The sequence below is a fragment of the Canis lupus genome, chromosome 30, assembly GCF_003254725.2.
Source record: "Canis lupus dingo isolate Sandy chromosome 30, ASM325472v2, whole genome shotgun sequence".
Taxonomy (NCBI): domain Eukaryota; kingdom Metazoa; phylum Chordata; class Mammalia; order Carnivora; family Canidae; genus Canis; species Canis lupus.
In genome coordinates, this window is record NC_064272.1 from 17,618,342 (window position 1) to 17,635,373 (window position 17,032).

At 44.0% G+C, this 17,032-nt stretch overlaps 2 protein-coding genes across 9 annotated transcripts in view; one reads left to right on the forward strand and one right to left on the reverse strand.

The window, feature by feature from the left end:
- Window positions 1–681: 681 nt before the first annotated feature.
- On the reverse strand, window positions 682–17,020 carry LYSMD2 (LysM domain containing 2). 8 transcript variants are annotated; one of them, XR_007407298.1, is made up of 4 exons: window positions 16,604–17,009; window positions 15,696–16,163; window positions 15,109–15,266; window positions 2,536–2,672 (listed from the first exon to the last, which is right to left on the reverse strand). XR_007407298.1 is itself a non-coding variant. In XM_025472783.3 (3 exons), exons 1-3 carry the CDS (start codon window positions 15,953–15,955, stop codon window positions 1,199–1,201), a joined length of 648 nt encoding a protein of 215 aa, XP_025328568.1. In that variant the 5' UTR covers window positions 15,956–15,970; the 3' UTR covers window positions 682–1,198. The 8 variants fall into 8 exon arrangements, 6 of the variants coding, with proteins under 6 accessions (XP_025328568.1, XP_025328572.1, XP_025328569.1 ...); XR_007407299.1 differs by lacking the exon at window positions 2,536–2,672 and adding an exon at window positions 11,330–13,285 and having other exon boundaries at window positions 15,683–16,163; window positions 16,604–17,010; XM_025472783.3 differs by lacking the exons at window positions 15,109–15,266; window positions 16,604–17,009 and adding an exon at window positions 682–1,241 and having other exon boundaries at window positions 2,341–2,672; window positions 15,683–15,970.
- Window positions 16,478–17,032, forward strand: part of TMOD2 (tropomodulin 2) — a 75,718-nt gene continuing 75,163 nt past the window's right edge. Inside the window, exon 1 of the mRNA XM_025472781.3 lies at window positions 16,478–16,583. The gene's annotated coding sequence lies outside the window, so the exon portion shown is untranslated. The remainder of the gene's footprint in view (window positions 16,584–17,032) is intronic.

Below are 17,032 nucleotides of genomic sequence, written 5' to 3' on the forward strand. Positions count from 1 at the left end.
TTTAAAGATTTATCTAACCTGGTACTTGAATAAAAACTAAGACTCCGCCCCCCCAAAATTAATTGTAAATAATATTTTGCTTAAGATTTACAGCTATAACCTGTACATACATGTGATAAAAGATAAATTATGTGAATAAAAACTTAACCCTCAATCCAAATGAGCACCATGACTACAAAACACCCTACAAAATGACTTATTAGTAAAATCTAAACTAGAATTCACCAATGCATCAGAGCATGGCATTTTTAATTTCTCCTTCTGATCATATTCTATGTTTATACCATATCTCAAACAAATCAGGTCAAATATTATGAAAATGCAAAGGTTACTAATACCTATAATCGATTTGCTTTTAGATTATTGAAATGTTTTTAAAATTCCAAATATAATAATAAAGCAATTCAAATGGAGGAGAAGCTGTTACTATTTCAAAAATAATTTAAAAATTGGGACGCCTGGGTGGCTCAGCAGTTAAGTGTCTGCCTTTGGCTCCAGGCGTGATCCTGGAGTCCTGGGATCAAGTCCCGCATCAGGCTCCCTGCATGGAGCCTGCTTCTCCCTCTACCTGTGTCTCTGCCTCTCTCCTTCTATGTCTCATGAATAAATAAATAAAATCTTTACAAAAAAATTTTTTAATTGATTTTACTTTTCCATTTGTTAAAAAAATGACGACTCAAATATGAAAACATAATTTATTTTCTCATTCAGGCTTTTGTAGTTTATTTTACAAAATAGCAGACAAAATTTGGTTCTTTATATTAATACAGAATATGTAATACATATCGAAATATATATATATAGCACTTAAGTTATAAATACATAGCAAAATCAGCATCACTTAAACAGCAACCATGTATTTCACATACTTAAGATTTCTCAGACGACCAACATTGTTTTCAGCTTGAATATGTATATAGTCTTTGATGCTTTATGTTAACTAGTATTTACAAAAACTAGTCTAAAAACTACCATCACCTACAAAAGTGATGAGCTTTAGGATATAATTTTGCTCTCATGCCATAATAAAGACTTAAAATTATAGAAAGCCAGAGGGAAATAATCATTTCAGTGCAATTGCAGTAGGTGGAACTACTAAACTGTGATTTAAAGGATGTATGCTTTTGAATCTTCAGTTGTTGTTTTCGTTATGATCCAAACAGCTCTCAATCCAGGTTAGATTATCACCCTTGATCATCTAACTCTGATAGAGGGAAGTTGCATAGGGACTTTCTTCATCTCTGAAAAAAAGAAATTCAGCATAAATCAGTGTTTAAAAACGATATTCAGAAAACTAATACATATACTTATATGTAACTTAATATCCACTTGCCAAAGAAGGGTAAGAGTTTATTATTTATAATATTTTGCAGGTCTGGGAAGTTGTATGAAATGCAAATACTCATACTCATACTCAAATACTCATTTGGGTATACCATATTATATTATATTATATTATATTAAATGTAGATTATATTATCTACATTTCATTGGCATCTCAGTTATTGGAATAAGGAAGGGTACTTGTAAAAAAAAAAAGAATGGTACTTGTTATATATTTATATTTCTCTATTACATTTTTAAAAAACATTAAATTATAAAATTATTATATTCATATTTGTTTATATTTGTTTACATTCCACCTTTTTCTCAAAAGGACTTGATGTGCTAACAACCAAGGGCATACATATAATAAGATGAATTAGATAGAAATAAAAAAATCAGGATTAAGGGAAGGAGAAGGATACAAATTTATTAACCATAAGAAATACTGTAGTAGTTGAACTCAAAGCCAGTTTTACTTGTAAGCTTCCTGACACCCATGGCAAAAAAGGAAATACAACAGCTTGTGCCATTCTTGGAATCATAAAGGAAAAAGAAAACCAATTCTGTAGAAAACTAGTTGCCCTAGTATCAAATTAAAGAACAAAGAAAAAAGTTCACATGAAAAACACCCAGTAACAAATAATGGACAATGTCTTTGACAAATTGCATTAGGATCATGTTCCCTCGGGCACTGCTTCCTTTGAAGGGGTAAACTAGATGTTTCGCTTGGCTGCTATCCAGAATTGCTGGCTGGACAGTTATGCTACTAAAGCAAAGAAGCAAACTTTTTATAATAAGTAACAGAGACAAAAACAAGTACATTGCAACAGATAAAGCCCTAAGCAGAATGTAGTAGCTCTTTTTAGACTTCATATGTTGAAAATGACTTTCCAGAGTTAAAGTTTTTAAAGAAAAAGAAAGAGAAGAGCAAAGAAGAGAAAACAAAACAAAACGTAGCTAAGCAAGGACATTGTAATTTATTCAGCCTCTGACATTTTACCAGCGTATTTTTACCTGCTCTCTTCTTTTAGTTTCTTGGCTGCCTGTGTTGACAACTTAATCTGCAAGTCTAGTCTCTGCAGGAAATCTCTAGCTGATACTTCTTCAGGCTGTACTGGCTGAACGTCGGATTCTTGAGGACTAGGAGGAGAGAGGTCTTCCCCAGCTGCTGTCGGCTCTTCTTCATGAGAAAAACTGCTACCAACAGTTTCACTTTCTGGAGAATCTATTGAGTTAAGCCCATTAAACGACAAAGGCTTCTCTGATATAACTGGGATGTTCAAAGTTTTTTTCAGAAATATACAATCACTGGTAAACAGTTTATTTGCCCTTTTAATCTGCTCCATCTAAAATAGAAAAAAACAGTTATATGTAAATAAATCCATTAATAGGGTTTATTACACAAATAGAACTAAAAATATCCAGGCTCAGAATATGTGCAATGCGTTCTCTGGATTCCAGATTTCTAATTTGGGGTTAGTCACTGAAAAGTCTAATTTCCCCCACTAAAATACTTCCCTTACGACAGCTTTTACCAAGCAGCCTTAGATTCCTGAAGTTGAAAAATGTAGAATTTTTAGCACTTATCTAAAAAATTCCATTCTTGTTTAAACATTTCTATCATTTGATTAAAAAAAAAAACAGTACTGTTATTTTACTTACAGAGTACTTCCGCTGTCTCTGGAATTATGTTTGGTAAATAAAATGGATACAGGAGCTGGTACAGAGATAAACACAACATTGCACATTGCACATGCAAGAATGGTGTAGACTGGGGCTCCAGGCATTAAGAAAGGCCTCACCGAGAAGGTGGGGTTCCAATTTTGATTCTTTTGACTTTAGATGGGCCCTGAAGAACGGGTCCAAGCAGTACAGGTAAGGAAAAGAAGAGGGGAGTACATTACATACAGTATATCTCATATTGTTGTGTCTCCACCCACCCACCCATGGAGTAGCATTTTTTTTATTTTTATTTTTATTTTATTTTTTATTTTTTTGGAGTAGGCATTTGAAGATCCACTTTACAGGGATGCCTGGGTGGCTCAGGGGTTGAGCATCTGCCTTTGGCTCAGGTAGTGATCCCGAGGTCCTAGAATTGAGGCCCACATTGGGTTACTCTCAGGGAGCCTGCTTCCCCTTCTGCCTATGTGTCTGCCTCTCTCTCTGTGTCTCTCATGAATAAGTAAATAAAATCTTTTTTAAAATTCCATTTTACAAATAAAAGAAACAAAACTCAGACAGACTGTGGACCATCGAACCATCATCATAAGACTAAGAAGTGAGAATTTAATATAATTTCTATATCCTCAAACTCTTTCCTAGCCGGTGGCTGCCTCCCACAGAGCCAGAGATGGGGATGGGAGGTGGGGCTGGAAAGGGAGGATGGAATCACACACGTGGTCTCATTTAACCTTCCCACAGGCTTGGGAATCTGGATTTCAAATCCCAGCTCTGCCAACACCAACCATCTCCACATGAGCTTGCTGCTTCTTTCCCTCAGCCTATGTCCTTGTGTGTAAAACAGGTGTCACCTACCTGTCACAAGGTTGTCGGAGAGATTAAATGAGAGATCATACACATACTTGCATAGAAGAGACTGACAGACACATGGACAGACAGGATACAGGTGAGAGAAAGAAAATATTTAGCAGAGCACCTGGCAGATGATATTACGCTGTTTTCCAATGAAGAAATAAAGGCACACAACAGATGACTGATTGGACCAAGGGCCTATGGCTCTTTAAATGTGTGAGCTGGAGGGACACCCGGATCACTCAGTCAGTTAAGCATCTGCTTTGGGTTCAGGTCATGATCCCGGGATCCAGCCCCACTTTGGGCTCCCTGCTCAGCAGGAGGTCTGCTTCTCTCTCTCCTTGTGCCCCCCACCCCGCTGCTGCCATATTCTTGCTTGATTAAATAAATAAAAAAAAATCTTTAAAATAATAAATGTGTGAGGTGGGATTTCTGTCCAACTCTGAAGTCCATACAACACCAGGATAAAAGCGCATGACTAATGGGACCAAGTTATGGGATCCTTTAATGCCAAGTTGATTGTGAGTGAAAAAATTAGATTTTTTTTAAGCGCCAGAAACAAACTATAGTTGATTACTAAATGAACCCTGTATCTCCTGATTTTTTTTTAATTTTTATTTATTTATGATAGTCACAGAGAGAGAGAGGCAGAGGGAGAAGCAGGCTCCATGCACCGGGAGCCCGACATGGGATTCGATCCAGGGTCTCCAGGATCGCGCCCTGGCCAAAGGCAGGCGCCAAACTGCTGCGCCACCCAGGGATCCCTGATTTCTTATTTTAAGCTGAATCTACGCAAATGGCACACTTAAAGCTTTTTTTTTCTTTTAAAGATATTACATTAACCTATCTCTTGGGTAGGGTGGGTAGGGTGGGGTGGTCTTTTGTATTCTAGTATCTGGCTAAAGAAGAAAAGGGTGAGAGAGAGGCATGGATAGGCAGGTGCATTTAGAAGACAAAATTAAAATCTGTAAATCCTAGGTATCTCTGGTCTTTGATTTGAGAGATTTAAATAACTTGGATACCTTATCCATAGCAGGTTCAGGTATATTCTACTCTGTCTTTAATACCCCTTGTTTTTTGCCAGCTAGCATCCACATCCTCCATCTTAGTCTGTGGGCTTCCAAAGGCACTGGCAACCCCCTCCACACACACTCCAGGGTGAGCTTATGACTCATTCTTGCCCTTTGGAGTGCCACAGTGTCCTGGCTTTCATGATAGGTCACAGTCCCAACATGGAACAATTCAAAGATGCAAGGAGACTTTTTCTGGGTCTGGGAGGGGAAAGGTCCTTATTTTTTCCACTGGAAAGAGCATCCATCCCTCCACTTCATGGAAACTGACAACAAGGCCATCTTGGAGGAGAGCAATCAGTCCTCTGAATCAAAGCCTGAAGCCAGAATACCCTAGGGTCTTTCAGTTCCATGAGCCAATAAACACCATTTGTGTTTGTTTTTTGCTTAAGCCAATGTGAGTTAGGTTTTCTGCCGCTTGTGAATCAGAGAGCCTTCGTGATACAGCACTCTCTGAAGTGCTTATTGGCAGGGGCCTATTCTTTCCCAGAATAATGATGGAGGACAGAAACTGACAGGAACACCAGATCTGATTGTTGAGGCAGGGCTGAGAACATCATGCATATACTGTGAGTGCCTTCAGGGCAGCACTTTTATTTCTGTAGCTTCCCTGGGGCTAAAAAGATCTTGGACACCCCTAAGTGCTTAAGATAGAAGGATGGATAGATGGATGGATGAATTAATTAAAACAGGTCAGAGAAATAGGCATAAAAGATGAACCCACGGAAGTAACCAGAAAGGGACAATAAGTCATCTGTTGTGTTACTCTCCCTCTCAACACACCCCCACCACCCCACCCATCCCCAAGTCTTCTTGAGCCTGTTTCTGAATCCCAAGAGGCTGACCTCTTAAGAGCTGCATTATCTAAGCCCCCTTGTCCTTGGAATTCTGGTGGGTGTTCCAAAGGAAGTTATCAGCAGAAAGATACAGCACCATGCAGGAGTCCAGTGGCTGCATTCCCTTATGGCAGAGTTCCTGCCAGGTATATGGTCACTCGTCCAAGGCTCCAGCCCTCCTCTTGGCAGGGACACCACTTCTTCCCCTTACCCTTCAAGCCTAGGGGTAATGTCTCCCAGCTACTGCTAGTCTCAGATCCTTCACCATCCCTTGTTTCCATCAACCCTGCTCACACTTCTATAAATGTTCCTTAGCTAAATTCTCTTTGGCCACACACCACCACCCCCTGCCGAGCACACTGTTTCCAGCCAGAACCCTGACCCATACATCTATCATTAAAACAAGACAGGCCATCACAGCCAGGAAAAGGGCCAATGATGGAGCATAAGACAAGGTGACTGAGTCAACAGCTGGGTGTAGTCAAGGAGCACAGGGAATGAAGGGCAGGGCTCCCTTGGTTCCTGTGCATCATCCCATGAATTCACTCATCGATGTGCATCTTTAGCCTACGAGTTTCCTCAAGCCAGATACTGTGCCATCTCCCTGTCAGTGTCAGCAGCAACTATGTAAGATGTACATTCACCCTATGGTCTAGACAGGACATAAGGGATATCCAGATACAGTTAGCATCAAGGTGGGGACCAATCTAAGGACTGGCAGTTTTGAGCCTGAAGATGAAAATAGGTAAATGAACTTAGTACAAGGTAGTAGTTAGAAACATGGGCTTCAGAGCCATACTTTCTGGGTTCAAATCCCAGCTCTGCCACTTTCTAATCATTCCCTCTTCTGTTTTCTGTAAAGTAAGGATACACACAATAGGATCATTATGAGGATTATGCAAATTAACTCGTGTAAAGTATTCAGAACAATACATAGCCCCCGAAAGTCCTCAAAAATGATAATAGCTACTATATTATTATTAAATTGGGTTAAAAGTGAGAAAGTAACAAGTAAGGGCAGGTCCTAATATGTATTCAGCAAATGAGAAGGAGAGAGGTAGGAATTTCTCACAATAAAAAATATTTCTCCTACAAAGTAAGAATACATAAAAATATTTTTCATAAGACCAAGCCCAGATAAATAACATTATATGTTGTTGCCCCGAGGTGTGTAAGCTTTATGTTTTTTTTTCCCCCCACAAAGGTGATAAATTTGATCTTAACTTGTTCTCCTTTACAAGTAGTGACTTAAACCAACTGAACAGGCTGCAAACTCAGGATTTGTAGAAAAGTTAAGGAATAAACCAGCCATGCAAAAAGCCAGGAAAAGAAAAAAAAAGCATTCCAGTGAGACAGAAAGAGCAGCTGCAAGACCCCAGCCAGGAAAAAAAAAAAAAAAAAAAAAACAGTGTGGCTGAAGTGTAGGGAGTAATGAGCAAAACTCCAGGCCACATACGGCCTTGAATACCAAGGTAAAAAATTGGATTTTATTCTATTTATTTTTAAAGAAGTTATTATTATTATTATTATTTATTTATTTATTTATTTGAACGACAGAGAGAGGGGGCAGGCAGGGGATGGGGCAGAGAAAAGAGAATCCCAAGCAAACTCCCCACTGAATTTAGAGCCTGATACAGGGCTCAATCCCAGGGCCCCAAGACTATGACTTGAACTGAAATCAAGAGTTAGACTAACCGACCAAGCCACCCACATGTCCCAAAACTTGAATTTTATTTTAACTGTGATGAGAAGCCACTGGAGGGTGAAGAAAAGGAGTGACACAATCTGATTACAGCTAAAGATCATTCCGGCAGCTTTGTGGAAAATGAATTGGAAAGAAAAAGGCATTAATGGAAACAGGAAGCCTAGTCAGGGGGAAAACCTCACCAGCACAGACAAGAGACTAGAGATAATCTCAAACAGTGAAATGATGTTTTAGGAAGGTTATATACTTTTATCTGAACATAGATGGATCTAATGTTCTGGGAATGTCACCTCACATTAAGCTGAGTCATTAAGCTGATCCAACCCAAGGAAGCGCTGGAAAATTCTATGACTTTCCCACCTGCCCTCTGTTCAACATTTCCCAATACCCAAATTTTATTTTATTAGTTATTTATTTAGCCAAGGACAGAAGTAGCTCAGATGCTATCCTATGAAAGTTTGAAATTCCTCTGAACTTTTGTCTCCTAGGTTCAGAAATAGAAACCTGGGGTTGAAAGATCCTGTTAAAAGTTAAAATTTTTCAGATCAACTAGGTGGCTCAGTCAGTTAAGCATCCTACTCTTGATTTCAGCTCAGATCATGATCTCAGGGTTGTGAGATCAAGCCCCATGTAGGGCTCTGTGCTGGGCGTGGAGATTCTCTCTCTCTCTCTGTCCCTGCTCCCCCCTACCTCTTTCTCTGTCTCTCTCTCAAAAAATTGAAAAAAAAAATTCAATACATGAAGAGGCCTCTAACAGATTTCTTCTGTGTACAAATGGGCTTCCTAGAGAAATAAAGAGGAGCCTTCATTAAATCTCATCCAGTGCACACACACTTGTCAGGAATGCTACAGAAAAAAATTTAAACACTAAAGCTCTAGAACTACTCTAACCCTGGAAGTCCACCATTACCAAGACTAAATGATTACATTAATGGTAAATGTCCCAGTGAGTTCAAATTCTGCAACTGTAATAGAAGGTCATCAAGTTTTGTTGTTAAAAACATGTAGAGAATAACTATAGTTGCCTCAAGTTTTGGATATCACAAGGATTTGATTTGTTACAGCCTTTGAAAATTGCAGTTTTCTGGCAAATGTCACAATGCAGACCTGGGTTGTGTCAGGAACACACAAAGCAAAGAGCAGTAAATTAGAACTCTTAGAAGACATTATGATCCCTTTTCTCCATTCTCCTCAATATATAATCTTTCCTCTACTCTGTTGCTAGTTATCCTTCTAAAACAAGATTGGATCACACCAGGCCTTGGGTGGATGGTGGAGAAGGGATTACCTTTGGGGAAACCATGCTGCCTTCAAAACAGAGCCCAACTCCATGGGCTTTTTAAAAAAATTATTATTCAATTTATTCAAACTAAAAAAAAAAAAATTCACCTACTTCTCCCACCCCTCTGTTCCTAATTTCTAATACCCAATTAATGTTGAGAATAGAAAGTGTGACCTTTTTAGAGTGACACAGAACTACTCTCTATTTCTCATAGGCAGATGAATAGGGGGTAGTTATAGCAATCATATTGCTTTCATTTCCAGTCTCTCCCAACCAGGACTGAATAGCTAATAGGGAAAAGGATTTATTACTTTTCCATACTATCTCAGAAGAACATAAGAGATTCCATTTATATGAAATGCCCAGAAAAGGAAAATCTATAGATTAGAAAGTATATTTGGGGTTGTCTGGGGCTAGAGAAGGAGACAGAAGTAAGGTCAATGGCACAGGGTTCTTTTCAGAGTGATGGCACTGTTCTAAAATTCGATTGTGATGATGGTTGCACAACTCTGTAAATGCCCTAAAGGTCTTTGAATTGTACACCTAGAATGGTCGAATTTGGAGGTATATAAATTATACTTCAAAGAAACTTTTTTTTAAAAGATTTTATTTATTTGAGAGAGAGGGAGAGAGAAAGAAAGGCAGCATGAGCAGCCGTGGGTGGGTGGTGCCAGAGAGAGAAGCAGACTCCCTGCTAAGCAGGGAGCCCAATGCAGGGCTCAATCCCAGGATCCCAGGATCATGACCTGAGCCGAAGGCAAACACTTAACCAACTGAGCCATCCAGGCACCCCTCAATGAAACTGCTCTTTAAAAAGAATACATGAGGGGTTGCCTGGGTGGCTCAGTCAGTTAAGCATCTGACTCTTGATTTCAAGCTCAGGTCATGATCTCCAGGTTGTGAGACTGAGCCCCAGTGGGGCTCTGTGATGGTTGTGGAGCCTGCTTGGGATTCTCCTTCTCCCTCTGCCCCTCTCCCTCTGCCCCACTCCCTCTAAAAAAAATGAAATAAAATAATATAATAAAAAGGATATATGAGGATCTATTAAACTCCAAGCTACTAAAGGCAATTTTATCATACCTCTCACTACAATTTGCACCACTTATTTATGGTTCTCTTGCCTTTGATCAACAAGGATCGGCAATATCTACCAGCAGCAGGGGCTAACATCATGAACACGAAAGATTTACATACATTTACATTTCTAATTCGCAACGCTTGTCCCTAAAATGACAATCATTTCACCTTTTCTCAGCAAGGTAACTTCTTTTCAGGGAACTGTTAGGAAGTGACTAGGGCTAGCAGCTTCCTGGAAGAAAGCAAGAAGATCCTGGGAATAAAACCAGACACGAAGTGATTGAGGGCGTTGGCCTCTGGAGAGGAGAGAGGACAAGTAAGCTTCCAGGAGGAAGCAAAGAAACAAAGAAAAAGTTTATGCAAATAATAGGTTCCCCTCACTGCCTCCTGTTCATTTTTCATTTGAATACTGTTCTCTGGATATTTTTTCAGGGTTTCCAAATAAAAAGTCCACAGTGGCTGTCTAGAGCCGGTGAGTTTCCTCCAGAAGCTTGCATCCGACTGAGAGGAGCAAGGATCACCACAGACGCCGCCGCCGTAGGTAAATCTAGAGCACGGGGTTAGGGAAAGGGCCTTAGTGTCTCAGTAGTGATAGGCAGAGCCAGGGAAATTCCAGCCCAAGCAAATTCAAGTCTGAGAGCTCAACTGTATTTAATAGTTTCTCAACTCAGCCCAAATAGTTTCAGTTTCCCAGACCACTTCCTCAAATGTCTCTTCAGTAGAGATACTCAAATATAAACCTATGTTTAATTCAATGTTGGGGGGATGGAGTAACTGGGTATCGGGCACTAAGGAGGGGACTCGATGAGATGAACATTGGGTGTTATACTACATGTTGGCAAACTGATTTACATAAAATATTTTTTAAAATAGTAATTCAATGTTAAGACGTCCTGCTGGTAGAAGGTAAGAAAACCAGCACCATTCTTTCTGTAGACTGGAGAGCCAGCCTCAAATCACACTTTGCAATTCCAGTCACTCAATCCCTAACCTGGGCTCCGTCTTTCAGGGTCTGTTCAACTCCAGGACTTCATGATTTCACACCAGTCAGGCCTTGGATTAGATCTATACGTGTGGGGAGGGCCCCCCATGTGCCAGACTCAGGCTAGGCACAGGATGTACAGTGATGAGTCAGACAAGCAACCTGCTTCTCTAGTAGCTACAGGCTAGTGGAAAGCAGTTAGTAGATAAACTCACCATGAATAACAAGAGGACAGCATGTATCATCCTGTAGCCCTAACGTGTAACACAAGGACTCAAACAAACCAGGCTCAATAAAAATAGGTAAAAAATAATTTTTAAAATGCCAGTTATTAATAATTCATAATGACTTTAAAAAGGATGTGGGAAAGGTCCTTCAGATGTTTTCTAAGGCACTGACAGAAGAACTGGAGTCCATCAGGTGTCAGAGCTGGCCAGGTTCTCGAACATCTGCATTCTTCTTTCCTACAGAGAAGCCTCCTGGATCCCTGGTCCCATTTCTAGGGCAGAGATACTCAAATGAAACAGCAAATAAATAAGCAGAAAATACACAGCATATTGGCAAATCATCTAGAATCCAACCTCTTCCCACCACTGCCTTGTCTGCTGCTTTGGTCTAAGCTGCCATTTTCTCACCTGCATTATTACAAAGCTTTCATCTTATCTGGCCTCCCTGCCTTGGCACTTGCTCCACTACAGCCTGTTCTCAAAGCAGCCAGACTGATCCTCTTAATGCATAAATCAGATCATCTAATTCTGTTCAAATTCCTCCAACGCTTTCCATCTCACTCAGAGAAAGAGCCAAAGTTATTCAAGTCCTCCAAGGCCCAAAGTGATCTGGTCCAAACACACCCTATTGCACTCTAAGCACCAGGTATGCTATTCCTGGAACCCGCCAATATGCTCCCACCTCAGGGCCTTTGCACCACTCACTGTTCCTGCTGCCTGGAATGTTCTGAGATGTCTGCACACCCTCACCTCCTTGCATCCTTCTTGGTGAGGTCTTCACAGCCACACCATTTTAAATTACGGCCGGCTCCAGAAGCCCTCCTTCTCTCCCTTCCCTGGTTAATTTTCTTTCATTTTCTTATCAGTACCTGACATGTAACATATTTCCTTTGCTTACTTACGGTCTCCACTGACTAAGATATAAGCTCCATTAGGGCATGGATTTCTACTTATTCACTAATGTATTACCAAAAAGAATCTGGAAAAAAAGGAAAATGAGATGAATAGTAAATACTGTTGGGAAAACAAGACAGGGAAGGGGAGAGGGTGTGTAGAGGAGGGCTGTATATTCACAGAGAGTAGTCAGGAAGGCCTCATGGAGGAGACATGTAAGCAAGAACTTGAAGGCAGTGAGGGAGCTAGTTACAGCCAAAATCAGCTCCATAATTTGCAGGGCCTAGTGAAAAGTGCAAATGCGGGGCCCTTATTCACAAAGTATTAAAAATTTCGAGATGGTGGGGTACCTGGGTGGCTCAGTTGGTTAAGCACCTTCCTTCAGCTAAGGTCATCATCTCCAGGTCCTGGGATCAAGCCACACGCCAGGCTCCCTTGCTTAGCAGGGGATCTGCTTCTCCCTCTCCCTCTGCGTCTTCCCTCTACTCATGCTCTCTCTCTCTCCCTCTCTCAAATAAATATTTAAAAAAAAACTTTTTTCAAGATGGCAATAGTAGAGCATTACAGCAAGTACAGGGCTCTTCTAAGCACGGGGCCCTATGTGACTGCACAGGTCATACACCCATAAAGTGAACCTTCCCTGCAGCTATCAGGGAAAGAGTGTTCCATACAGATGGAACAGCAAGTGCAAAAACCCCAGGAAGGGGACGCCTGGGTGGCTTAGCGGTTTATGGCCTGCCTTCAGCCCAGGGCGTGATCCTGGAGTCCTGGGATTGGGTCTCACTGCGCTCCTTGCATGGAGACTACTTCTCCCTCTGCCTGTGTCTTTGCCTCTCTCTCTCTCTCTGTCTCTCATGAATAAATAAATAATCTTAAACAAACAAACAACAACAACAACAACAACAAACCAGGAAGGACAGTGCTTTGGGAACAAGAAAGAGGCCATGCTTGTAAAACATGAAGATTCCTGGATTCCTTTTCTGGGTATCCTGATTCAGTAGGCTCAAGGTCAGATAGGATTCTTTATTTTTCATTTGCCCCAGGGCATTCTCCTATTCAGGCAAGTTTGAGGAACACATCTATTCCCACATCTTGGGATGTACCCTGCTGTTGCCGGCCATTGAGCATCACTTCAGATAACCAGTGTCCAATTTGTTCCCCTGGAAACCCAGGGTTGACAACCAGATAGATCTCCATCTTCACCCCTTGTCAGAATATTTGTTCTGGGAACATTCTTGTACCTGGTTCTTAGCAGTCTCTCTGTGCTGATGGACTGAAGTTGTGCCTGGATTCCCTGCTGGGGGGCTGGACAGCTGTCATCAGCAGACAGGCTTCCCTGAGAGCTCCTACTCCTCTAAGTAAGACAGCAGAGCCATTGGCTTTTGCCAGACATGAGATGTTAAAGCCAAAGTTCGCCTGGACTGATTCTTAATTTCCAGGTGTACTTTCTTGGGTCTCTAAATCTGCAACATATCATCACCTACTCCTTTAAACAATAATTTAAATATGCTTATGACCTTGGCAGTCAATATGAGAAACTTAACGACCTCAACTTCTTTCTGTTCAGTCAGGAACAGAAAAAAAAACTTTTCTGTCTTTTTAGCTTCCACCTCAAATCTCAATAATGAATAAATTCAGCTGATATCTGCATATGTTAATTAAAGCAATACTATCACTTCACTGTGAAAGTAAGAATTATCACTCTCACTAGCTCTACGTAATCAGTGGGAGAGTCTCTAAAAATGTCATCAACTATAGTTCAGGCCCAAAGTAAGTGAAATACATGTAATAAACCAGTGGTTCTCAATGAAGAGTGAGTTTCTTCCTAGGGCACATTTGGCAATATCTGGATGGGAGTTGGGCGTCTTACAGGCATCTAACAGGCAGAGGTCAGAGATGCTATTAAACTTCCTACAATGCACACAGCACAATCCCCACAGCAAAGAATTACAAGGTCCATAAGATCAGTTAGAGGCTATTTGTGGCTATATGTTACAGTTTCCAATTCATTATACTGGAGCTTAATATCTTTAAATCAAGTCTTGATGAAAGTAGTACAAATCTGGTTTATGCTTTAACCAAAAGGGGTGATAAGGTTATGAGTAACAGGATCTGTATCAAGGGAAAACACCGATGAGAAAGCATTTGATCAAAGGGAGGGAACTGTCGTGAGCGGATGTTTAGGAGCTCTAAACCACTCTGGTGCAGGTGCAGAGGACTTTGGGCTGCAGGGAGACGGCTGTGAGGTAGGGACCAGGGAAATAACACTTTTCTAGATATTGTGGATTCCTGGCGCAGTCTCCCTGGCCCAGTAGGTATGACACATAGAAACCATACAGAAGAGATGTTCCTTCTTCAGTAACCAAGGTGCTAAGAGAGCTTTTGCTAAGACTAGGATAGAAATTGCGGTGGAAATCAGAAGTAACGTCTTGATAAAAGCAAATGCTTTATCACTGTGCTAATTCAAGCTGCTCTCAATGGATAAACATTTTCAGATAATACCCTTACCTCTCATCTGTCTTTCCTACTGTAAAAAGGTTAATTACTCCCACCTCCAAGGCTTATTAGGATAATCAAATTGAAGAAAAACAAGATGGAACAGGACATATGTAATGCCGGGCATGCAGCAAGGCATTCAGCAGAAAGTGGCTATTGATATTCCCCAACTCTGCTTCCCTTTGACCCTCATCCGAACCAGGCCTTACTGATGTACCTAAGAATTGTAGTTCTATGTTCACATTTAGAAACTCCCAGGAAGAGGGAAAGGGGCTATTCCTGGCATGATAATAGCCGTATATGCCTGCACAGTGAGATCCCTGGTCTTAAAATGTTTAAATCGTAAGACCCGCTGGATCAACATACAGCACCAAGTCAAAGGTGCAAAATAAATTAGTCTCTGTCATTCTGTGAAGGGCCAGAAAGTTTCACTTTAGGAGAAGGATACAGATAAGATCGCCTTTCTTCCCATTGCTGTCTAAAGTGTTTCAGGAAAGAACACTGAAAACTGATACAGAACTCAATGTAAAGAGGCCGTCACATGGCTCAGAGTTAATTATAAGTAATTTTAATGCGACAGTGTGTTCCCTCGGATTTCCATGTTCTTCCCAGAGGTGTAATGCAATATACCTGGGACACACACGCTTATAAATGTATCATAAGCACAGCTCTCCAGCTCACCTAGAGCTCAGTTCTGGGCTGCTGCTAAGCGACAGGTGTCACATTCACAGTTGCCAGTGAACCCAGGGGTGTAATTTCACTTCTAAATAAAGCAGCATAATCGATAGAACCAGAACCATCCTGCGGAAACAACTACCATCCCTGACTCAGCACAGCGCCTGTTTACAGAGAAAACAAAATCCTCTGGAGCCCGAGTGCACACCTCTCGGCTCGGCTTTGAGTAAACACGCACTACGGTGGTGTGATCCGGCCTGGAGATCGGGTGGTCGCCGCTCCCGGGTCCTCGCGGGCCTCGCTCACGCGTCCGGGCCGAGGCCGGGCAGGTCCCCCGGAGCTCGGTGCAGCGCCCTGGGCGGGGCGCGGGGGCTCTCGGCGGCGGGGCCCTCCCGCTGCGGAGCCGGCCCCGAGCGCGCGGGGCGAGCGCCCCCCCGGCCGCCGGCCCCCGCGCGCCCCCGCCCCGCGCGCCCCCGCCCCGCGCGCCCCCGCCCCGCCGGCCCCAGCGCGCCCCCGCCCCGCGCCCCCCGGCCCGCGCGCCCCCGCCCCCGCCCCCGCCCCCGCGGCGCGCCCCGCTCACCGTGACTCCGTACTTGAGCGCGATGCCCTGCAGCGTGTCGCCGGCGCGGACCCGGTGCTCCACATGGCGCTCGATGACGCCGGCGCCCAGCGGAGCCCGCACGCTGGCCGTGCTGCCGTACGAGCGGGTCTTGGTGCGGGCCAGGCTCAGCGACAGCTCGGCGTCCTCGGCCTCGGAGCCCGAGCGCGGGCGCGGCGGCGGCGAGGGGCCGGGGGCCCGCGGCGCTCGGGGGCCGCCCTCCCGCGGGGACGGCGCGGGCGAGGAGGCCGCCATGGGTCCCGCGGAGGCCGCCAGGTCGCGAAGCTCGCCGAGGGGGCGGCGCCTCGTCCGCCGCCGCCGCCGCCGCCGCCGCCGCTTCCTCCTCACCGGGGCTGCGGCCGGCCGCTCCGCGGGGGCGGCGGGCTGGAGGCCGCGGCGGGGGGCTGCGGGCCGGGCATGGCGGGCGCCCCCTCCTGCGCGCGCCGCCCCTCCCCGGGCGCACCTGCAAGCGGAAGAGCGAGACGGGCTCCCGCGGCTGCCGGGCGGCGCGGGCCGGGGGGCGGGGGGCGGGGCGGGGGCTCTGACGCCCGCGGGCGCGGGGGGCCGGGGCGGCCTGCCCCCCCCTCCCCCCACCCCTCCCCCTCCCCCACCCCTCCCCCTCCCCGGAGGGAGCCCTGCCGCGACCGCCTCCCACGTGGATCCCGGCAGGCAGGCGCCGGCCCTCTCGGCCCCCCAAGCTCTCCGGTGAAGGAGGCTTCTCTCCCCCCACCCGACTGCCCTGATGACCTCAAAGTCCACGTCACAGAGAAACATTAAGGCCATTCATTAAACACACAGTTTCTCCAGGCCCATCTCCACAGCCTAGAGGGGCCGGGCCTTGCAGCATCACAGCGGGAGGGCTAGGCCTTTCAACACTAGCCAGGTGGGTAACCTCCTACTAACCCTCCGGCTGTTGGGGTTCCACGCTTCCCTGCACACCCGTGCCAGTTCTGGTCCTGAGCGGCCTGGAATGAGTGACTAGTCAGCCAGTTCCCCAGGCTCACTGCGTACATCCATTCTCGTGGCTCCCTACTTAAAATGTGCCATCTGCACCCATCATTTTTTTTCTTATCAGTTTCCTCTTTAATATGCTGAAATCATAACTCTTCAAAGTATTATCATTAAATCCACCAAAGACCTCTTATCTGTATTCTTCATCTGAACACTCTCTCCTCAACACTCCGGTTTCTGACAGTACCCTACACAGAGTGGAGTGGGGATGCATTTACTAGAGTCTGAAGCCGTGAATCCTGTTGTACTCTGGACAGCTCTACAAGAGGAGGTACTCTACATGCAAGTCGGGAGACTGGATGTCACTGAGCTGGACAGAGG